The following is a 24,964-nucleotide window of genomic DNA, read 5'->3' as shown; positions in this document are numbered from 1 at the left end:
ATACAAAGTGCTAGTAATAGGGTGGTATATTGAAAAATACACCTAATGGAAACTAAGGACCATAGTTTATAGTACTATTTTAATATTCTTTCATCATTTGTAACAAAGGTACCACACTAATGCAAACTGTCAACAGGAGGGGGATATATGGGAATGCTGTACTTTTTATATGATGTTTGTGTAAACCTATAACTTCTTTAATTAAAATAATGATTTATTTTAAAAAATCATTATGTTAAGTGAAAGAAACAAGATACAAAGCACTACATATTATATGATTCCATTTATATAAAATGTAAATATAAATACATCTATAGAGACAGAAGTAGATTAGTGGTTACGTAGGACTGGGGAAGGACAGAAGGATTGAGAGGTGACTTCTAAGGGTTAAGGGGATTTTCTTTTTGGAATAAAGAAAATGTTCTAAAATTGGTTGTGGTGATGACTGCACAACTCTGTATTACACTAAAAACCAATGATACAGTTGGATGGACTGCATGCTATGTGAATATAACTCAATAAAACTTATTTTTAAAAAGTTTTTTTTAAAGTAGCTATCAGCCCTAGTAATCTTTATGGGATGGGGGAGAATGGTGACAATGCTGAATTCCAAGTGGAAAAATAAACAAGGTTGGTCCAAATCTCCCCTGCTCCCCTTGGTGATGGATTGTGAAGAACAGTTGGGAAAAAGACAGGAAAATCCCAGAAATAACAATAAAACAATTACAAGCCACAATTATAATTTATGAGCATAACTGAAAACAACCAATTACATCAAAGATCTAAAATCATATACCCATCAACCACCTGCCAAAAGATCAGAAGGTACAGAGGAAAAAAACAAAATGAACTCACATAAATACATTTAAATTGGTGCTACTGTGAAATGCCTCAACCCTACAATTACTTCAAAGTGTCCAGGGAAGGTATGAGAACCCAGAGTGCTCTGAGACAAAGAGGCTGCCTTCTTTAATAGGATGACAGTGCAATATTAAACCACAATACATCACAGGAGAAGGGAAAAACAGATGAATGTGCTTGAAGATCAAAGCGGCCCACGTCCTTTGAGCATCATGCCGTGGAAGGGAGATGAGACCCAGAGACAGAGCCAGGAAGAGCAAAGCAAAAATCAAGAGGCATCTAAGAATAGCACAGGGTCTATAAATCAGAGACTCTGCCTCCTACCGGGCAGAGCAGAAAGAAACCTGGCCAAAAGCAAGACATATGCCACCTGGAGACTAAGCCAGACTTGAGAAGTAAATGGCACAGCGAATGGAATCAGGCCCAGCATCAGTGGCCCAGTCTTATGGGGCAGGGAGAAGTGGCTCTTTCATCAGGTATAACAACATTTTACCCAGATAAACCTATTTTATCCAGAGGAACCACTTTGAAAAATGTAAATTATTTGAACTATCTTCATCTTTTCTTTCAATATCCTTTTGCTTCAAGATTGGGGTGCTGAAAGTACATATTACTGACATTATAAACGCTATACACGTGGAAGCTGTCTCCTCAATACATAGAGCCTATCCATATATGTAAGAAACATACCTACCTGAATCCAACCATCTAGAGGTCCTGGCAGAAGAGAGGATTAAAATCTACAGTCCAGGTATCCTACCTCATGGATGCACATTAAGGTGATTTACTGGAAAAACAAGATCTTCTTTTTCAGTCACCTGCCTTTAGACAGCCCTGGGCACTGGGGTGGCTTTCGTATGGAGTGGGAAGTTTCCACAGGCTGGTCTAGGAGATAAGGGCCTGAGGGTCTGCCAAATAAAAGCTACAAGGTAGAAGTCAGATTCTTGGTTGCTGTCAGCTTTCTGGGGTTGGCGAATCTGTGTTATCCACTCTGCCCCACTCCTACCTGGCTTACCTTCAAGGAATTCTTAGTGGGAGGGCTGCCTGGGATTAAATCAGAAGGCCATGAGAAGGCCTCCACATCCTTGGCTCCAGTGAGTTCTTTCCATGCGGAGATGCTGCACACTGGGCCTCTACCTGCTCTTGCTGAAGTAAACTGAGGAAGAGAACTGCAAGTGGCTTGAGGTTCCTTCTAGGATAAGCATTAATCCACCAATACCTTCTTGCTCAGGTGGATGAAAAAATGCATGGCCTCTTGCTTATCCTTTTCTTGCTAACAGTCAATCCTTAAAGCCATCTCTGATTTCTCAGACTATGAGCAAACACCAGACAACATTCACATGTTTCATCCCTAAAATATTCAACTCTGGCTCAATTTAAAAAATCATACAGACCTGCCCTTATTCCAAAGACAGAGACTCAGACTGAATGATTTAAGGAATTTCCCAGGGAAGTCTCAATACAATAAGCAAAGAGGTTCTTGTTCCCAAAGAATAAAATGCAAAATAAATAAATAAAATAAATAAATAAATAAATAAATAAATAAATGAATAAATAAATAGTAAACTATGGTCAAAAAGAGAAAATCTATGATTCAAGCATTTCAGTTTGGAAAGCAACTGTAAATCTCCTAGAAACTTAAATTTAGATATTATAGACCAATCTGTTTAGGGATTCTCTATTCTACCAACCGAAAGAAGCTTCAAAAACATAAAATTTGTGTTTTCAATTTACACCAGTTTCAACCAACAGTAAACAGGATGACATCCTGTCTCTTAACTTACAGCTCTTGGCATGGGGAAGTGGGGAGGAGAATAAAACACAAAGTGATAAATTAAACATCTAGGTTAATTAGGAGACATTTTTGAAGAATCACTTTTAATAAAGAGAGACATCAAAAAAAATTTTGGACTAGTATCATAAGGCTCAAAATATATCTGAAGAATAAATCATTATACTGGAAAAACAATTATTTGAAAAAAAAAACAAAATGCACCTTCTTTCAAAGTAATCTATACTCATTCCAGATACCAGCTACATAGCTCTCTTTTATAGTTTTATCTTACTTTATATGGGATGGGATTTTACATCTTTACCTAATTATGACCATATCCACAGCATTTTATACCATATTTACTCTGTCCTCCCCCATTTTCTTTACAGTATCCATGGAATTAATTAACTTCAAATGACTTCTGCCACCTGGATATGTCCCAACCCTGAAATGAGACAATGTGTCAAGTTTTCTGCTCATACAGAATAAGCAGTTCCACTGTAACACACACTCTCTCTCACATGAAAGCCCTGGGGACAGAGTGCCTTTTGGAAAAAACAAACAAGGCAATTATCTTGTCTTCTACTCACATGTCACGCAGACCAGTGCTGTGCGGACGAACAGGTCTACCACTAACTCACAATGGTCTGGTGCTCGGGACACAAAAAAGGGGACGATGATCTCAGCAGGGACATAGAACTGGAGAGCGTAGGTGAAGAAGATCCCAATGGAGTAGAGAAGCTTGACCGACTGGTACAACCTGCCGAGAAAGCCAAGATACTTTCAAAAGCCTACTCAGCCTGCTTGCACATTTTCAGAGAGAACACAAATTGGCCCCAGTGCAATTAGGTGAGAGCAAAGTTAACAAACACACACATCCTTTGGACCCAGCAATTCCATCTCTAGCACTGTATCCAGTAGACATAACTTACACGCGTACACAAAAACTTACCTTCAAAATAATTCACTGCAGGATTATTTAATATGAAATACTGAAAACAGATCACATGCTAATCAATAGGGAAAGGTTAAATAAATCACCACATCCCTATATAGCTATTAGGAAGTATGAGGCAGAACTCTATGTGCTGGTATGGAACTATCTCCGTGATCTACAGTTAAGTAAACAAAAGCAAGGAACAGTACAGTATAGTGTCTACAGTGTGGAACAATTTGTCTAAAAAAGAAAAAATCTTGGGGTAGTGATATCATGAACATGGCAATGTAGGATATCCCCTGGAAAAGTCTTCCCTCAGAATCAACTAACAAAAGGGCAAATCCTACTTGCTTAGAACTCAGGAGGATAATGGAGACTGGAGAAGACTCCACAAATGCTGAACTGAAGAAAAAGAGGAATAATCTCCAAGAGCAGGTAGAAGATTCTCCTCCTGGAGCTGCCAGTCCAGATCCCGCCCCCTTAGTCTCGCACAGCTTAGGAGATGCACACAGGCAGCACTGCCTGAGTCCCTCTGCCAGAGACGCAGACTTTAGAGCCACTCACAGCAGCAAGTCAGAACCCCACACATATCCAGGCACAGGGACTCAAGTCTGCAGAGGCCCAGGGAGGAACACAAGCTGCTGAGGAGTGCTGCATACAAAAGGGCCCTAGTGGGGAAAAAAAAAGAGAGACAGACTGTGGCAGAACTGTTGGCAAGAGGTGCACTCACTCAACCCAGTCAGTTTACTGGACCACCTAAACGCAAAATGGACCTTTCTGGATTGACCCACCTTCCAGGAGTGAGCCATTCTGGTTCCCAGGATGGGATACTCTAATGAGGAAGAAACAAGAGGCAGAAAAACCCCACAGAAACAAACAAACAAACAAACAAGTGGGGGAAACTGAGCTGTTGTAAGATAGGACAGGTCCCAAAACTGGTAAGTGTAAGGAAAAGACAGCACTGAGTGATGGAGAGAATTTAAACAAAACACAGGAGCTGGGGAGAAAAGTCTGCACAAAAACAAATAGAACAGATCAAGATCTCCAGAGAAGGAACAGAGGAAAGGAAACTTTCTCCTGGAGGTGAGTTAATAGCACAAAAAGTGCAGTCTTAAAAATTGCATCACATATCCAGGGCAAGAAACAGATGAAGAAGAGCTAAGAAAATCTGATCAGTTAAACTCAAGCTCCTCTAAAGTTCCTAATTAGTTGGACCAAGCATCAAAGAAGAGCCTTAACACAAAGCCAACAATCAAACTCTAGACAAGAGAGAGAAATGGACCTTCAGAGTTAACACACCAAAACAATCAGATGCCCAGACATCAGCAAAAATCACAAACCATACTAAGAAACAGGGAGATAAACTCAGTCAAGGGAACGAATTAAAACTTCAGAGGAGACACAGAACATAGAACTAATCAAAGAAGTTCAAACAAATCACCGAAATCAATTCAAGGAGATGAAGGAAAATATGGATATAGAGCTAAAGGATATTAAGAAGACAACATGTGAGCATAATGAAGAATCTGAAAGTATATAAAGAAACATAAATAATGGTATGAAAGGCACTGTAACAGACACTAAAAATACACTAGAGGTACGCAATAGCAGATTTGAACAAGCAGAAGAAATAATCAGTGAACTAGAAGATAGAACAACTGAAATCATATAGTTAGAAGAACATATGGAGAAAAGAACAGTAAAAATTGAACAGTGTCCCAGAGATTTATATGACAGCATAAAGCATACAGACATGCGTATCATGAGTGCTCCAGAAGGAGAAGAGAAAAGAGGCAGGAATAATATTTGAGGAAATAATAGCCCCAAATTCCCATGTCTCATGAAAGATGTATATATACAAGTCCAAGATGCACAAAGTACTAAAAACAGAATAAACCCTAATAGACCTATTCTGAGACACTAATCAGAATGCCAAATGCCAAAGATAAAGAGAGAATTCTGAAAGCAGCAAGAGAAAAGTGGCTTGTCACATGCAAGGGATCCTCAATAAAACTAAGTTCTCATCAGAACTCATGGAGGCAAGAAGACAGTGGTGTGATATATTTAAGGTACCGAAAGAGAAAAACCATCAGCCAAAAATTCTTTATCTGACAAAACTGTCCTTCAAAACTGAGAGAGAGTTTAAATTATTCATAGATAAACAGAAACTGAGAGAGGCTGTCAACAAAAGGCCTGCCCTACAGGAATTACTAAAGGGAGTTCTATAGGATGAAAGGAAGAGACAGTAGAGAGTGGCTTGGAGTAGTGTGAAGCACTTAAGATCATCGGTAAGTGTAACTGAAAGGGTAAATGCAAAACCCAACATATAAATGTATTCTACAATTCACAGAAGAGTAAGAATACCAATGAAAAAGAAAAGGCATATTTCCTGAAAATGGACATACAAAATATAAAGAGGTAATACAGGACAATAATAAAAGAAAGAAGGGAAATGGAGGGACATGGAAGTAGAGAATGTGTATGCTATTGAAACTAAATTGGTATCTTTTCAAATTAGTAGTTTATAGATGTAGGTCATATAATACAAACCCCATGGTAACCACAAAGAAAGTATTTGAAAAATCTACAGAAACAAAAATGAGAAAGGAATCATTCAGATACATCTCAAAACATGTTTACAAGAGACTCACCTTAAATCCAAAGACATAAATAGATTGAAAGTGAAAATATCCAAGAAAAATATTCCACACAAATGGTAACCAAAAAGGAGTTGGGGTAGCTATACTAATATCGGACAAAGTAGACTTTAAGTCAAAAGCTGTTATAAGAGGCAAAGAAGAACACTCTGTATTAATAAACAGGTCAATCCACCAAGAACTAACAATCATAAATATTCATGCACCTAACCATGATGCCCCAAAACACATGAGGCAAACACTGACAAAACTGAACAACATGGGACACAACTCCCAGGGATGAACCTGGCCCTGGCATCATGGGATTGGGAATGCCTTCTTGACCAAAAGGGGGAAAAGAAAAGGAACAAAATAAAGTAAATAAAGTTTCAGTGGCTAAGAGATTTCAAATGGACTCGAGAGGTCATTCTGGAGGTTACCCTTATGCAAGCTTCAGCCAGATGTTGCAAACTGCCATAGTATGCCAAGCTCCAACCAACCGTATTCCTGAAAACCCTAAAGAATACCCTAGGCTCTATCTAAGGCTCTATAAAAGTTTTACCTAGCGAGTTTATCTTTTCAGAAACTTAACACCTCCAGATTGTTCCTATGCCAGATAAGCACTGAAACCCTGAGATACCAGTGTCTCCAAGAACATAACCAGTTTCATTCCTCTGCCCCATAAGGTCAACACCCCTTTCCATCATGAAGAAATTAAAATGATCATTGCCCAGATATTCCTGAAGATTGAGAGAATGATCAAATGAGAGGGAGGAGATGTAACTGAGAAATTAGGATTTAACAAATGATTATGACTACTGACTCATTATATAGATATTTCTTTTTAGTTTCTAGTGTATTAGAATGGACAGAAAGAAATATCTGAAATTGTTGTGCTGTGATCCAGTAGCCTTGATCTTTGATAGTGACTGTACAGCTATACAGAAAAAAAAGAAAAAAAAAAAGAAAGAAAAAGAAAAAATTTGGTTTCCCTTGTTTGTATGGATCTACTTCTGGATGTTTACTTCTGTTCCACTGATCTATATATCTATGTCTGATAATACTACACTGTATTAGTTAATCTACCTTTATTGTAAATCTTAAAACTGGGTAAAGTGCAGTACTAGGGGTCAATAAGGGGCGGGGGATAAGTGTCATGGGATGGTTAGGGTTTTATTTTTTTCTTTTTATTTCTTTTTCTGGAGTAATGCAAATATTCTAAAATGGATCATGGTGATGCATGCACAACTATGTGATGACACTGTGAACCACTGACTGCAAACTGAGTAGATTGTATGGTGTATGAATATATCTCAATAAAATTACATTAAAAAAAAAAGCTGAAGAGTAAAAGGCATCTCTACAGTAATCATTGGAGACTTCAATACACCACTCTCATCAATAGATAGAACAGCTAGACAGAAGAATATTAAGGAAACAGAGAACTTGAATACTATGATAAATGAACTAGACCCATCAGACATATATAGAACATTGCACCACAAAACAGCAGGATATACGTTCTTCTCAAGTGCACATGGATCATTCTCCAGGACAAACCACATGCTGGGTCACAAAACAAGTCTCAATAAATTTAGAAATACTGAAATCATATAAAGCATTTTGTCTGGCCATAATGGAATAAAGCTGGAAATCAGTAACAGGCAGAGAAACTGCAAAATCCACAAATATATGGATGTTAAATAGCACTCTCTTAAACAATCAATGGGCCAAAGAAGAAATTACAAGAGAAATCAGTAAATATCTTGACATGAATAAAAACAAGAACATAACATATCAAAACTTACAGAGTACAGTGAAGTCAGTGTTGAGAGGGAAATTTTAAAGCCCTAAATGCTTACATTAAAAAAGATGAAAGAGCTAAAATCAAAGACCTCCCTGGAGGAATCAGAAAGAGAACAGCAAACTAAACCAATGCAAGAAGGAAAGAAATAACAAAGATTAGAGCATAAATAAATGATATAGAGATTTAAAAGAGTATTAAAATAAAAACTAAAGCTGGTTCTTTGAAAAGATCAATAAAATTGACAAACCCTTAGCTAGACTGACTAAGAAAAAAAGAGAGAAGACTCAAGTAAACAAAATTAGATTATCTTAAATTACTCTGAACCCACAGAAATAAAAAGGATCCTAAGAGGGTACTATGAACAACTGTACTCCAACAAATCAGACAACCTAGATGAAGAGGAAAAATTCGTAGAAACACACAAACAGCCTGTACTGACTCTGGAGGAAACAGAAGCTTTCAACAGACCATTTACAAGTAAAGACACTGACCATTTACAAGTAGAGACTCATCAAAAACATCCCAAAAAAGAAAAGCCCAGGACCAGATGGTTTCATAGGTAAACTCTACCAATCATACCAAGAAGAATTAATACCAATCCTGTTCAAACTCTTCCCAAAAACTGAACAGGAGAAAATGCTACCTAACTTATTCTATGAGGCCAGCATCACCCTAATACCAAAGCCAGATAAAGATACTACAAGAAAAGAAAATTACACACCAATTTTTCAGATGCAAAAATCCTCAGCAAAATACTTGCTAATCGAATCCAACAGCACATTAAAAGAATTATATACCATGATCAAGTGGGTTTTATTCCAGGTACTCGAGGGTGGTTCAACCTAAGAAAATCAATTCATGTAATATACCACATTAACAAAATGAAGGGGGAAAAAACACATGATCATCTCAACTGATGCAAAAGGCATCTGACAAAATCCAGCATCCTTTCTTGATAAAAGCACTTAGCAAAATAGGAATAGAAGTAAACAGCCTCAACATGATAAAGGGCATATATGAAAAATCCCACAGCTAACATCATACTCAATAGTGAAAGACTGAAAGCTCTCCTTCTAAGATCTGGAACAAGAAAAAGATGCCCTCTTTCACCACTGTTATTCAACATTGTGCTGGGAGTTCCAGCCAGAGCAGTTAGGCAAGAAAAGGAAATAAAAAGGCATCCAATTTGGAAAGGAAGAAGTAAAACTTTCTCTATTTGCAGATGACATGATCCTATATAGAGGAAGTCCCCCAAAATCAACAACAAAGCCACGAGAGCTAAAAAACTAATTCAGGAAAGTGGCGGGGTACAAGGTCAACACGCAAAAAATTAGTAGTATTTCACTACACTAGTATTGAGCAATCTGAGCAGGAAATCAAGAAAAAAAAAAGTCTATTTACAATAGCAACTAAAAGAATCAATTATCTAGGAATAAATTTGACCAAGGATGTAAAGGACTTACACATGGAAAACCACAAAACTTTGCTAAAAGAAATTAAAGAAGAGCTAAATAAATGGAAGGACATTCCATGCTCATGGATTGAAAACTAAATATTGTTAAGCAGTCAATTCTAACAAAAATGATTTACAGATTCAATGCAATCGCAATCAAAATTCCAACTGCCTACTTTGCAGAAATGGAAAAGCTAATTATCAAATTTGTTTGGAAGGGTAAATAAATGTATAACAATTTAAAAAGAACAAAGTTGGAGGACTCATACTTCCTGTCTTTAAAGCATGTTTTAAAGCTACAGTGGTCAAAACAGCTTGTACTAACATAAATACAGAAATACAGACCAAGGGAATCTAATTGAGAGTTCAGAAATTGACCCTCATACCTATGACCAACCAATTTTTGACAAGGATGCCAATTCCACTCAATTGGGAAAGAATAGTATCTTCAACAAATGGTCCTGGGAGAACTGGATATCCAGATGCAATACAATGAAAGAGGACAAGTATTTCACACTATATACAAAAACTAATTCAAAATGGATCAAAGACCTAAATATAAGAAACAGGACTATTTTCTCCTAGAAGAAAATGTAGGGAATCATCTTCAGGGTCTTGTGTTAGGCAATGGTTCCTTAGACTTTACACTCAAAACACAAGCAATGAAAGAAAAACTAGATAACTGGGACCTCAACAAAATTAAAAACTTTTGTGCCTCAAAGTACCTTGTCATGGATATGAAAAGACAAACTACTCAATGGGAGAAAATATTTGGAAACCACATATCTGATAAGGGTTTAATACCCAAATATAAAAAGAAATCCTACAAAGCAACAACAAAAAGACAACCCAATTTAAAAAGGGACAAAAGACTTGAATAGACATTTCTCCAAAGAGGATACACAAATGGCTAAAAAGCAAATGAAAAGATGTTCAACATCACTAGCTATTAGGGAAATGCAAATCAAAACCACAATAAGAGACCATTTCATACCCACTCATATGGCTACTAGTAAAAAATGAAAAATTACAAATGTAATGGTACAAGAGAGGATGTGGAGAAATAAGAACAATCATTCCATGCTGTTGGGAATGTAAAATGGTGCAGCTGCTGTGGCAGACAGTTGGCGGTTCCTCAGAGAGCTAAGTATAGAATTACCATATGACCTGATAATCCTGCTACTACCCAGAAGAACTGAAAGCAGGGACTCGAACAGATATTGCTTACTGATGTTCACAGTGGCATTATTCACAATTCCTAAAAGATGGAATTAACCCAAGTGTTCATAAGCTGGTGAATGGATAAACAAAATGTGGTATATACATACAATGAAGTATTATTCAGCCTTAAAAAGGAATGAAGTTCTGATCCATGCAACAACATGGATGAACCCTGAAGTCATCACATTGAGTGAAATAAGCCAGACACCAAAGGACATATATTGTATGATCTCACTGATAAGAATTAGAATAAGCAAACCCATAGACTTAGAATCTTGAAAACAGGTTAACAGAGGAGGGGATGGAGGAAGGGAACGGGGAGTTAATGGTTAATTTGTACAGAACTTCTATTTTGGTGAATTGCAAAGTTTTGGAATGGATAGTGGTGATGGTAGCACAACAGCAGTGAATTACATATGTGAATGTGGTTAAAAGGGGAAATTCTGGATCATATATATGTTACTAGAATAAAAATTAAAATATACAACATAGGACTGTACAACACAGAGAACTCTAATGTAAGTAAGTGATGAACTATCATTAATAGTACAAATATAAAAATGTTCTTTCATGAATTATAACAAATATAACAAATGCAAAGTGAGTGGGTATATAATCGGGGTGGGTGGGAATATGGGAATACTGTATTTTTCACGTGATTTTTCTGTAAACCTACTTTACTCTAATTAAAAAAAAATTTTTTTTAAAGAAAAAAACAGAGAGGCACCCCGACCCCTGTTTGTGACACACAAACTTCACATTCTTACATATATTGAACATCTCCAGAAGAAAACACAAGAAACTGGTAATGTAATTGCCTCTGAAATGGAAGACTCTGGCACCAGAGATTCGGGGTGGGAAGAGGTAAAAACTTAATTTTCTTTGTATACCCTTTGAATGATTGGACTCTTTACCATGGGTAAAGCATGGGATCTTAACATATCCTTTCAAAAATAAAAACTATCAAAAATAAAATTAAAATGAATAAAGCCTATTTATATGACAAAATTATAGAAATAGAGAACAGATTAGTGCTTATCAGGGGTCAGGAAGGGGAGGCGTGGGAGGGAGGGGCAGAGAGATGTGCATGTGGTGGTTTTTAAAAGGATAACACTAGGGACTCTTTCGGTGAAGGAACGGATCTTTATCTTGACTGTATCAATGACAATATTCTGCAAGATATTGCCATTGGGGGAAAGTGGGCAAAGGATACATGGGGTTTCTCTATTATTTATTAAAACTGAACGTGAATCTACAATGATCTCAACATAAAAAGTTTAATTAAAAATAAATAAATACAGCAGCGAAAGGAGAAAAAAACAAAAAAAACCTATCTATATCCTTCCCATCCAATTCAGTGCTCCCTAGAATCAGGCAGTGACCCCACAGGACCAAGTGGCGGGAGCAGAATCCACCTGTCCAAATATTGTTTGTTATCGCTCCAGTGCCCAGAGCTGTGCAGAGGAGGAAAAATGTCTGCAAGTTGATAAGCATTTATAGATCTGATTTGATGATTAAAGAGAAAGGCCACTCTGCAGGGGAAAACATTTGGCTCCTCTCATTGAAAATCTATTTAAATGTAATTGTATTTTGTGTATTATACATACTGAGTTTCCTATGATACAAGCAGGAGAAAAATTAGCTGATGGCTGCATAATTAAACCCCAAGCACATCAAACCTTTCTGGAGTGCTGGGAAGTCTGGAGTCAGGATAGTCACCAGGGTTGGTCAAATAAATCGCACCCTAATGCAGGCAGTAAGATTGAGGCAGCTGGGTTTGGGGTGTCAGGGGAGAGGAGAGAGCTGCTCAGCTATGGCCTCAGATTATGTGAGCTGCTTACTCTGCTCCCGATCCATTGATCTTCCAGGGAAAAGTGACAGTTACACCAAGCTACCTTGGCTTGTTCTCTTGTGAAAGGGCAGGAGCACTTGGAAATTTAAAAAGAGGAACCAGAGGGAAAGTGAAGGAACGGCTGCTTCTGAAAACGAGGCCCTGTTTCAGAGATAGTGCTGGCCGGCCATGTAGCCAGCTTAGTCCCCAGGCCCCTGTTGATTGGAGTGTCCTATGCTAAACATTGACACTACCAAATAAACATTTTCCCCAATTTTCTCAATGTGTTCTCACTCAAAGTCTTACCGATCAGAATTCTAAAAACACACACACAGGCAGCTCAGCCCTTTCAGTATTCAGCTCCCCGGGGCAATCAACCAGCTTCTCAGTGTCTGCTAACAGCTGCCCTCCACAATGTAATGTTAATCTTCAAAACAGAATTGTTGCTCAGGACCCACCCAGTAACGTCTACCTTTTTTAGAAACATTTCAATACGTCTTATCCTACAGTATGTCAAATCAATAATGAAAGTGAGATATAAAAGGTACGCCCAACAACCTCGGGTTCACGGTGAGATACTCCCACCTTCTCACCAAGCCTGGGACTGCCAAGGGAGAGACAGCAGAAGCTGGCAACCAAATACACATTTTCTCTCCTCTTTTCCCAACTATTTAGAATGGTTTAAGGTGAATGGACTGGATACTTGGCCCTTCTGGGCTCAGGATTTCTAGGTGAGAAATGTCTTATTAGTCAGCTTCAGCCACACAGTTCAATAGAAGCCTCACGGGCATTACTGCATCTAAAACAGAGCTTTAAACTCAGGGCAGCATCCTACTACGCCGTCACATCAGAGTAGCTTTACAAAGCTCTTTCTTATGCATGCCATTTGGTTTTTATGCCACCCCTGTGGTGAAGAAATGATTATTCCTGGGTCCCAGAAGAAGGAACTGCAGCAGTGAAAGGCTAAGTGATTTATCCCAGCACAGAGATAGGATGTAGCAGAACCAGGCCTGAACCCGTCTTCTGAACCAAGACACCTCCATCCTCTATGCTCTAGCTGCCTCCCGGTAACATCTTCTCATCTACAGCATGCCTCACAGTATTAGGGTTTAGCCCTCCTTTTCATTCAAAAATCATTTACTGGGTGATTATCAGGTGCCAAGCACTGTGCCAGGCCCTGGGATACAATGGCAAATAAGACTATTCCTGCCCTCACAGGGCTTAGAGTTTAGGGAAGTCACAATATAAGTCAATAAGCAATTACGGCACAATGGAACAGGAATCAGGATAGGATAGTAAAGAAGGGGCATCTAACCTAGATTTGATATTATAATAGGTGGAGTGTCAGAGAAAGTTTCTCAAAAGAACAACTCCTAAGCTAAGTCCTGCTAGCAGAGTAGGATTTACAGTGATGCGGTTATAGCCTGAAAGGCCCTGACAGCCAGCAAATGGTTTTGTCTTTCTTTTAAAAGCAAAGGGAAGCTTTAACAGGGGAATGCATGATCAGAATGCGTTTTAGATGACTCACACAGGCAACAAGGTGGAGAACAGATTTGGGGAAAGAGTAAGACTTAGGCAAAGAGCCCAGTTTGAAAGCTCAGTGGGCAACCAAGGAAGGGTGGTCTGGGGGGTGGCATGGCAGATTGACCCCTTAATTTGTGAAAGTATCCAGTGCTTCCAGGCATCCTCCCCCACATACCAGCAGTTGGGCAGGTTGAGAGTTATGCTGCCTTGGATATTAACTCCGAATTGCAGGTACCCCAGACACCCCAGGCTGATGTAGAGGATAGTGATGATGGTCATCCCCACATACAGGATAAGTGGAAATTTCCGGGGATCCTTCATTTTGTTTTCAAGGGGCAGAACCTATGAGACGGAAGTGAAAGAGGAGAGAAAGCACAGGAAAAATCAGAATTAATCAAAAAAAATTAACATCCTCAGAAAAAAAAGGAACTTCTTTATCCCTGGAGTTCCTGCAAAACATACCTGTCCTTAACTAGGCAGATAAAAATCAAAAGTTGCTTCATCAGAACCAATGCTCTCAGAGCTAGAAGAGATCCTGGAACACTCCTAAGAGGTAAGGGTGGGTGCGGGGTGAGTGCCCACCTGTCCTCCAGTTGTGAGAACTCTGCAGGATGGGAGTGGTGACCAGTAGGTCCTCACATCCACCCCACAACCCCTGGCATGATAGGATCAGGATGGCTGAGGCGGCACAGCCTGCTGTACCTAATTTGAGGTATAGCTCCCCACTAACCTAGGCAAAGAATGAGAAATGCAGGTCAGTGAAGATTGCCACTCTAGTTCCCAGAAACTATTTCCTTACCACCATAGTGGCAGGCAGTAGTGGTGACAAGTTAAACCTCTAAGTTAGAGAAACTCAGGTCCTGGAGGGGGCAAGACTTAATAGAGAGGATCTCGAGGATTCTGGTCCATAACAAAGCCCAGTTCCCAGACTCCTATTTCAAACCACTGATCCTTGCTGCATCCTTCCCCATAACAAAGGGTATTCTTTAACTTTAGTTAGAGCAAAGGATAGGCCCCTTAGGAAGATGAGTTTATTTATGATTGGGGGAAACAGCAGGTATAACTGTGACATTGTTCCCAAGCTGCTAGCAACTGGATCTGTTATAGCTGGCAAGGAAAAGAAACACAGGGCAGAGTCCAACTGTCCCACAAATTATCTTTGATCTTGTTGTTACATGCATTTTCCATGAGCGCACGTGGCCACAGGGGACATTCTACGCCAGACACAACCCTGTACGCACTGACACCAGGAGCCTGCTGTGGGTCTGGGGCTAAGAAGCACCACAGCTCCCCACCTCCACTGTGCCCTCAGCACCCCCACCACCAGCACCAGGGGATCAAGCTTCAGTCACTCTGCATCCAACTAGAGAAAGTTTCTAAATGCATCTCAGTTCCTTCTTATCAAGAGTCTAAAAAAGCCAGGGGGCAGAGCCCACCTTCTCTATGTTCTGTCAGGGCTAAGAGAGTGGCATAAACTTGGGGAGAACATGCTGGACACACAGAAAGCACCTGGCGCTTGATCCTGACACATGAACAAGGCTAAAATCTGAAACTAAGAGTCAAAACAGCAATGACCTCTCCTCCCTACTGTAAAAATAGAAAACACAAAGAAATCTTAAAATAACAGATAATGATGTTTACATAATGACTCTGGATCCAAGTCTTGGTTAACGAAACCAAGCAAGGAGCAACTTCTGCACTGTGTTGTTAGGGAATACTGGCAAATTCAGCACAATTTTCCTCGAGAACCTGGGACATCTTTTCTTATTGCTGAAATATAGACTTCTGCCCCTGCAGCAGGGAACTCATTTGTGTTTGTGAATCAAGTTGAGACAGTCTTCATGGACAATGAGATGCCCCAAGAACAGCTGAGGTAGAGGCCTAAAACCTCAGGACAAGCAAAGATTTACACACCGTCATGATCTAAGGATGATATTTCACTCAGGGAGTTTTCCCCGTGATGTTAGAACCTTAACACGTTCCATCAACACCACTTGGGTGACTCCTCAGTATTTTGACAAAAAATTCAGCTGGCTTCTAGGTTTTCTCGAATGCATATAAGGTGATAGGGAAATCAAATGTAGAGAAAAAGAAATGCCATAAAAAGAGAAGGCTCTTCTCATTTCCTAAGTTCTTGGCCAGCAGAGATAACAATTTTCCTTGGATAAGAATTCTAGATCTTCATTATGAAAAATACAAATGAAAATCAAAGTAGGTACAACCAAGTAGCAGATTCTTCTCTTTAGGAGAAAAATTTGGTGAAATCACAGCAATGATGGGGGGAAGCTGTCTCAGGAGTGACGGTTGCTCATTTACACATAGAAAATACACCACACCAATGTTCCATGACAGAGAAATCATTCATACACTTATTGGTTTAATAATGAAATTAAAAATCATCAATAAAACTAACAATTTATTTAATGCTGGGTCTGAGCAAAGCACTTTACATATATCATCTCATTTAATCCCAATAATTACTCATCATTAAGCTCACTTTTCAGAAGCAAGCAATGAAGGCTCAGAGAGGTTAAGTCTTTCTGCAATGCCACACAGCGGCTTTCTGGCATAGCCAGGACACACCTCCAAGTCAGTGTGACTCTAGACCCTGCAATCCTAATTGCCATGTACTACTGTGTCTCCCACACACATATGAGATGGGTGTGCAATGCAGGGGCTTTGAATGCAAACATATAATTTATCTTCAAAAATCAGAGCTGGAAAATTTCAATAGAAATCCCTGAAATGCTCTTCACTAACTGGCCAGTAAGTCTCAGAAGATTAATTTCTAACAGCATTTCCTTAGCATTCCTTGAAGCAGACCTCTAGGATACCAAGGGCACCAGAGAACACCAGGCTTAAATCTCAGTGCAACTCTTACCATCCCAATGCCTTCAAATGCAAAAATGGCTGTGCCAAAGAACAGAGGGTATGTCTTCCAGGGTGCCACTAAGGGGAGATGACTGGGGTTTGGGATCCTCTGAAAGACAGAAAACAAAACAAAACAAAAGGCTATACAGAGATTCTAGATTTGAACCCCAGTATCAGAGAAGTCATATCTTTTCCTAAATCTAAGATTCTCTGACGGGAGAAAGTGTGATACCTGACATATGTTTTGAGGGCATTTAGATTTCATATTTTTCCCCTTTAAGCTGAGAAAACCCTACTTGTGTTGGTGAAAGACTAGCTGAATGTATTACTAAATACTCAAATGTTGGGGTTTGTGTAAAAACAGTCATTCTTTGTCTCAGTAATCCCATCCCCCCAAATTTTATCCAAGTAGAAAAAAATATGAAAAAAGCTCAACAAAACTATTTGGGAAAGTAACTGAAAGCAACCTAAATGTTCCCAAACAACTAAACAGTTAAGCAATTTACTGCACAACAACTATACCATAGAATATGGTATAAATGAACTATTTAAAAAAGTAAAGATTGGAATAGCTAAACAGCACATGAAAAACTGCTTATGCAGTAATATTAAGAAAAATACTTTTAAAAATTTATGTATTCACTATGGTGTTAACTATCTAAATCTCCACATACACAAAGCTGGAAGGGAAGGTGGTAGATTGCTCAGACTCACTTTTGTCTTGTTTTTTTTTAATTCCTATTAATGAGTTTGAGCACCCGGAAAATATCATCAATAGGCCCATGACAGAGGTGTAGGAATATTTAGGGAAAATAGCAAAAGGAACATTAAAAAAAAAATAAGCAAATAAAAAATCAAGGCAATTGTTTACTGCAGGTACAACACAGGGTTATACAAGCAAGGCAGCAAGGTCAAGAATTCAACCTGGCTCACTACTGAACAACAGTCCCTGGTTAACAGGCTGCCTTAAGGGAGCGGGCATGGGGGCAGGGGTAGGGGTCGGGTGGTGCAGACACTGCCATCCTTTAGAACCTGGCTTTTTAAACCAAGTGCATACATTGCTTTGATTAAATAAAAATTGAATGTAAAACTGCCTTTGACAATGCTTTACAACTGATTCAACCACAAAGGTGTTTACTATGAATAGGGGGCATGCTTGAACAGTGTGACAAAATATCAGGTGACCAAAAGGAGCTCTATTATGAATCTCTGTAAGTACGCTACTTTTTGAGACTTCGAAGCACCTATATTATATGATATTCTCCCTTAAAAAAAATCTTTTTTCTGGGCTACTGCTAAGAGATCAGTTAGACTTCATGATAAGAAGTATTTTTGGTACCTAGAATGAAGACAAACTGATGAATATTTTTGCTCTACAATGTGGCATGAGAGTGATTATTATGCCTGTAATTATTCCTGTATCACAAAGCAATTTAAGTACCTGGAAACAGGTGCTAGCCATTGGTTAGTGGATGACTACTGCCCCAGGGATGCCAGGGGAAGGACCCTCCCGGCAAACAAGGCAAAAGGTCAAAAATGGGACAATAGTAACAGCAGGAGCAGCAGTAAAAATGGTCCAAAGAGAGCATCTTTAGCATTACAACACATCAAAACGCAGCTGTTCAAACACTGTGGCAGTGACTGTGCAAACACATAGACAAGCCACTATGCTCTCCTCTGTCACATCCCCAGAGACAGCACTGATCGATGACAGCACTCCAAAGGCAGGGTTGCAGGTCGTCCTATGCGCAGACATCACTCTGGCTGGCCACTGTGTTCGGCTGGGCCCAAGACTCCATAGGTGCCTAATTCCCACCCCAGCCCTCTGATCGTGGTGACCGCCACAGTCAACCACCTGCATCGGTTTAAACTAAAGGCGAGTTAATGTGAGGTGGCCTCACTCACTTCATCTTGAAAGCTCACTGGGATGTTCCTAGGTGCTTCTTGAGATCTCTAATTACAAAGTTAAACTATGCTTTAATTTATCCTTCCTTATCTTGACTCAATTTGCCAGAGGTAGGAAGACTCTCTAGAAATGGTCAATCATGCGTTCACAGGCCCTTCCTCCGGTTCCATTAAACAAGGAGATATGGAGGCCTGTTTATTTTGTTTTTAAAAACAGTTCTGCAGAAGAAGCGTCACTATCTGCCACCATCTGACTTACCATGACAAAGCAAACACAGTAAATGCTCATTGAGTACCACAGTAATCTAAGTTCATTATATTGCTCCTTCTGTACAGGAAGTCCCTGCTGTTACTAAGCCACTGTTGTCCCAGAAACCACATTAGTGGGTAACTGGGTCACTGCAAAACAGATTGTGTGAACATCAGGTAATATTCACCTGTCAGATTGACTAAAATTTTATAAGTTGATGCATCCATTGTTGGCTATGTGAGAAAATGGACACTCTTACGTACTGTGGGTGGGGGTATATATGAAATTGGTAAATAGCTTTTGGAAAAAGCAAACTGGCAATACAAAAAATTCAATTACTCTTCAGCAATTCCACTCCTAGATAAATACCTTAGAAAAGTGTTTATGAATGTTCACAAGGTAGAATTACTAGGAATATCCACTGTCATAATACTGAAATAATATTAAAACTTATAGGTGATCTGATGGTCCACTGACGGGACTAGTTAAATAAACACATCTATTCTCCATGATACAATGTAGCAATTGAAAAAGAATGATGTAGAACCAGTTGCATCAACATGGAAAGTTCTCAAAGACATTGTCAAAGGCAAAAAGCAAGGAAGACGAAAAATGCATACAATTAAAAAAAAAAAGACAGTTATGTTTAAAAAGCACACATACAAAAAAACCTTTATATTTCTCTCTATATTCATACAGCATGTGAATGTATTCACAGGATATGGAAGGAGACAGACCAGTCACACACAGGGGCTAACTGACAGGAGAAGACTCAGTTTGCAGATGTGGTGTCAAGCAGTACTTGTGTTATTTGCATTTTAAAGAGTATGTATTTACGAATTACTTGGGTAATGAAATTTAAGTACCTTTTTTGAGTTAGATATTTTTGTATCAACTTGCACTCTTTTCCTTTTCTTGAATCTTGACAAAATGCACTGCCTTTCCATGAATAACAATAATATTGAAAGGCACATTTTTTTCAGCCTGACCTTCTACCCGACAATATGCAGATGTGCTCCCTTTGTATTATCCCACAGACCTGCCCACAAGGGCTAAGTGAGGAGGGGCCAATAACTGGATTTATAATTTTGATAAATAAGTATAAAACTGAAGTTGGTAAGAAATTACTTTATCTAAATACAGTTATAAAAATTGATTTCATTTGCATTTTAATATTTTTCTGTTTCCCAATTTTATGCAATGATCATCTATTAACTACCTAATCTGAAAAAGTCTGAATCAATGAACTCAATGGGGGTGATTTTTCCCCTGCCCCCAGGAAATGTTTGCTAATGTCTGGAGACACGAGGGAGGGAGGTGCTATTAGCACTTAATGGGTGGAGACCAGGGATGCTGCTAAACATCCTACAATGCAGAGGGCAGCTCCCACAATAAAGAATTATCCGTCCTAAAATGTCAACAGCACTGAGGTTGAGAATCCCTAGCCTAAATCTATAATACATCAACCTATTTATGCTCCAGTTACTTCTGTTTGTCTCTTTGATCACTAAATAGGGGGACGGGGAGAGCCTGGGCTCATACCTGAACGATGAACTGGTAGATCATGACCAGGCTGACCAGCATGGTGATGTTGGCCAGCATGGAGAAGACGGACAGGGCTCGGAGGTTCCTGACGAAAACCAGCAGCACCAGGAAGGGCAGGAAAGTGAGCATGTAGAGGCGCGAGTCCATGGTGGGGGTCAGAATCACTGTCTCATTGTTGTGGCAGTTGTTGGTGGTCCCATTGGCTGCTTCTATCACCTAAAATGAGGGCAAGGAAAGAACAAGGAAAAAGCTACCAAATGACAAAGTCCAGTGCACCTCCCACTAGAAGAGGCCCCTGATAGGAGGCTCAAGTGAGTGGAACAAGGCCTTAGAGATGTCTGTAGTCAGTAAACCCTTTTTGGAGATTTTTGTGATTATCATGACCAACCCAACTGTCTGAGTTGGCTTTGAATATATCGTACCTAAAGGCAGGAGGATGGGCAAGACATTCTGAGGTTTCTCTAAGCCCTAGGACTTTAGATGAGCATAAAATAAAGGACACTATTCTATGTAAAGTGTTAAAATCTTAATTCTTTTGTTGACCTAAACTGGCTGGGAAGGAATCCTAAACAGAAATTCCACTCAACTCTTGCCATTCTCTCTTTTTCTACCAGGACCCTACCTGTTTAAAATTGTCAGCCAGAAACACAAAATACACACAGCAGAATCCCAGCTGAGTGACTATCAGGAAGAAGTCCACAATGTGCCTGAAGATGGAAAAGGAAGGAAAACAAGATCATTACATTGCAAGCAAGACCCCCAGAGGAACAAGGATGTTACACGGTGCTTTTCCCCAGGTCATCAAGGACCCTTCCAGTTGCGTGAAAGGGAAAAGCATGCTCTGGTGAAAGGAGAAAGGGTGCTGGGTGCTGCCAAACTGGAGCTTTTGAAGAAAGGTGAAGGAGGCACGATCTGTGTTTCCAAGGACTCCTTCCAAGGACCCCTTCTGGGATTCCTGTCTAGGTTGCTATGTGAAGTCAGGGAACCCTGAGGTCAGGATGACCAGAGTAGAGCACAAACACCGGGGCCAGTTCCTAGCTCTGTGTCTTCCTCCCACCCATCCGCCCACCAATCGCATCTCACACCTTTTTTCAAAAGCAACTGGGAGACTTCAATTAGTGATATGAATGAAGCAGGTCTGGTTAAGACCAGGGCAAGCCAGGCCAAGGGTAAAGGTTGAAACTGATTGTGTTTTAAAACTTCAACTTCCATATGAGACCAAGGGAAGAGATACCTATTTGGTACAGGATCTAAATTTTCTAAACGGTAAAACTCTACAGTCGATTTGTTCAAACACCACAATTGCATGGAACTTTGAATAGGAAGTGAGATACGGTAGGTTAGTATAGGCTGTAGTGAAATAGTGACACATCCCAGAGTAATTTGGGCAGATAATAAAAAAATGTATTTACAGCCTCCCCCTCCCCAGCCCCGAGGATCTGGGGGAAGGTGCGGATGTGTTGGACTTCCTCGCCTGGACTAGTGTTGATATTGTCACAAACATTGGGACTGGCGGTTTGATGTGCTGAGCCCTCGAGCGTGGGACTTGCCCTTATGAAGCTCATTACCACAAAGGAGAGTCTAGACTTGCATGTAATGGTGCCTAAGAGTCTCCCCCTGAGTGCCTCTTTGTTGCTCAGATGTGGCCCTCTCTCTCTCTAACAGAGCCATCTCGACAGGTGAACTCGCTGTCCTCCCCCCTACGTGGGACCCGACTCCCAGGGGTGTAAATCTCCCTGGCAATGCAGAATATGACTCCCGGGGATGAATGTGGACCCGGCATCGTGGGACTTAGAGTATCTTCTTGACCAAAAGGGGGATGTAAAATGAGACGAAATAGTTTCAGTGGCTGAGAGATTTCAAATGGAGTCGAGAGGTCACTCTGGTGGACATTCTTATGCACTATATAGATAACACCTCTTAGGTTTTAATGTATTGGAATAGCTAGAAGTAAATACCTGAAACTACCAAACTCCAACCCAGCAGTCTGGACTCCTGAAGACAATGATATAATAATGTAGATTACAAGAGGTGACAGTGTGATTGTGAAGACCTTGCGATCACACCCCCTTTATCTAGTGTATGGATAAGTAGAAAAATGCGGATAAAAACTAAAGGACAAATGGGGTGGGATGGGGGATGATTTGGGTGTTCTTTCTTCACTTTTATTTTTTATTCTTGTTCTGGTTCTTTCTGATGTAAGGAAAATGTTCAGAGATAGATTGTGGTGATGAACGCATAACCATGTTATCATACTGTGGACAGTGGATTGTATACCATGGATGATTGTATGGTGTGTGAATGTATTTCAATAGAACTGAATTTAATTAAAAAAAAAAAAAAGCAACTGGGAGCCGTCAGGATAAAAGAACAGGAAGTGGACCCCCTCCCTGCCTCCTTGCATAACTTGGATCTAAGAATCAATATACTCTTACATAATTACACAGAAATAGATGCACTAAAACAGGTTGCTGGTTGAAGCACTGTTATAACAACAGCAGCAGCTGGTAACAACCTAAACAGTCATCAAGAGGAAAGGGATTAAATTATAGATCATTGTTAAACGGAATGTGTAACAGAAGCTAAGAAAAAGTTAAATCTGTATGTGCTGAGAGAGAAAAAGTCTAAGACATTTAAGGGGGAAAAAGAAAATTTCCAAACAGTATGCACTGTATGGTCAATTGCATAAAAAGGTTTTAAGAACATGTGTATGTTCGAATGTGTACAGAAAATTCCAAAAAGATAACTACACAATTGTGGCTGGTACCGACTTCTACTTTTCACTTTGTCCTTCTATTGCATTTGAATTGTTTTACCATGAGCACACACTATTTTACTGAAGGAAGGGAGGAAGGGAGGCAGGGGAAGAGGGAAGAAGGGAGAGAGAGAGAAAGAGAGAAAGAAATATGAAGAAAGAGGGAGGAGGAAGGAGAGAAGGAGGGAAGGAGGGAAGGGAGAGAGGGAGGGAGGACAAAACGGTCAACCAACCATCCAACAGTGGTCACTTAGCATCTGGCTTCTCCAGTCATAGGAAGTGATTTTTCTGACAGAATGACATAACCTGCACCCTGGGATGAAGCTGACTGAGTAAAAGTAAAAGTCTCCTTTACGGCCACCAAAAGGAACTTCTTTAATGAATATAGTTTTAATGTGGATCAGATAAAAAAAAATATTAAGCCTTTCATAATACTAATTCCCTAAATATACTATTTTCTCAAGTAGGAAACAAAAAGAAAATTTCAATCCAGGCCACTGAAAAGTTACCATAAGGAGAAATTTCCAAACACTCCCTTCCAGCTCACCTCATCTCCTCCTTGAAACCTTTCCTTCTTCTGCCCAGCACCCCGCCATTAAAGTACTATCATGTGTGCTTCTCATCTGATGCAGTTAGAAAAAATAATCTTTGATGTTCTCCCCACTCTCAGAGCCTTGAATATATTTCTAATTCATGGCACTCTCTTCCTACTGGAATGCACTATTACTGATGTCTTGAATTGTTCTTTAGCTTCCCATGCATCTTTCACCATTCATTCACTACAAGCTCCTAAAGGGCTGGAACAGCATACTTCACGTCAAGGACTCTCCCTCCCTCTCTATATCTACAATTGTTTTTTGCCATTTATGAGAGTGCTTAAAAATATGTCAAATAAAGGAACAAATGAGATCTAAATGCTTGTCATACGCTGTTGGAGTTGGAACAGCACTTAAGAGATATTTCAGACCAAGCCCTTGTTTTACTGATGAGAAAACTGAGACCGAAAGAAAGGAGAGGCCATGCAGCTTACCACCGGCAAAGCTGAGCTAGAACTCAAGTCCACTGACCCAAGCAATGCCCTCTCCACCACTGCTTACATTGTCAATCACATCTTACCTCCCTATATGAAGGCCTCCAAACTGGGAGGCCACAGTGGAAATAAAAGAGGAAACGTGTTACCTTCCCCAGTGGGCGTGGTTCCGGAGCCAGGAGGTGGGGCTAGATTCCAGGCCATACATCACGGTATCCCCATAGTCCACAAAGGGCTTGTTCAGTCTGTGAGAAGGAAGAGGGAGGGAGGGATGGAGGGCAGGGAGTGCGGGTTAGACCATGACAATGGCAGAACAGATGCAGCACACTGAAACCTGGGTCGGTTCCCCATCACACCTTGGAGACACCATTGTGCCCTGTGTCTAATGCTTTCAAGGTTCAGAAGTGGTAAGTCAACAGGACAGTTACTCTCATTATAATTAACAACTGTCAGGTAGAATCACCTCAGAGGGGTAAACATTGTAAGGCACATAAAATCAGAATGCAGTTTCTGTCTGTAGGACTTAAGTAAATTTAACAGATAAGTCAAAAAAGAACTCAAAAA

The 24,964-nt window shown here is 39.8% G+C and overlaps 1 protein-coding gene across 4 annotated transcripts in view; it reads right to left on the bottom strand.

Annotated features, from left to right (window-relative positions):
- SLC36A1 (solute carrier family 36 member 1) overlaps positions 1 to 24,964 on the bottom strand; it is a 58,570-nt gene that overhangs the window by 10,096 nt on the left and 23,510 nt on the right. For 3 of the 4 annotated variants that reach the window (XR_005211399.1, XM_037801633.1, XM_037801634.1), the window contains exons 5-10: positions 24,550 to 24,645; positions 21,238 to 21,322; positions 20,613 to 20,831; positions 16,926 to 17,024; positions 14,220 to 14,386; positions 3,226 to 3,395 (exon numbers count right to left, since the gene is read on the bottom strand). Coding sequence is in view for 3 of the 4 variants with exons in the window: in XM_037801633.1 (XP_037657561.1) it covers positions 3,226 to 3,395; positions 14,220 to 14,386; positions 16,926 to 17,024; positions 20,613 to 20,831; positions 21,238 to 21,322; positions 24,550 to 24,645 (836 nt within the window). In the remaining variant the exon portion in view is untranslated. The remainder of the gene's footprint in view (positions 1 to 3,225; positions 3,396 to 14,219; positions 14,387 to 16,925; positions 17,025 to 20,612; positions 20,832 to 21,237; positions 21,323 to 24,549; positions 24,646 to 24,964) is intronic. The other variant, XM_037801635.1, reaches the window with a different exon arrangement.

Source organism: Choloepus didactylus, chromosome 13 (genome assembly GCF_015220235.1).
Source record: "Choloepus didactylus isolate mChoDid1 chromosome 13, mChoDid1.pri, whole genome shotgun sequence".
Classification (NCBI taxonomy): domain Eukaryota; kingdom Metazoa; phylum Chordata; class Mammalia; order Pilosa; family Megalonychidae; genus Choloepus; species Choloepus didactylus.
The sequence above is the reverse complement of the archived record's forward strand: the minus strand, read 5'-3'. Positions and strand labels throughout refer to the sequence as shown.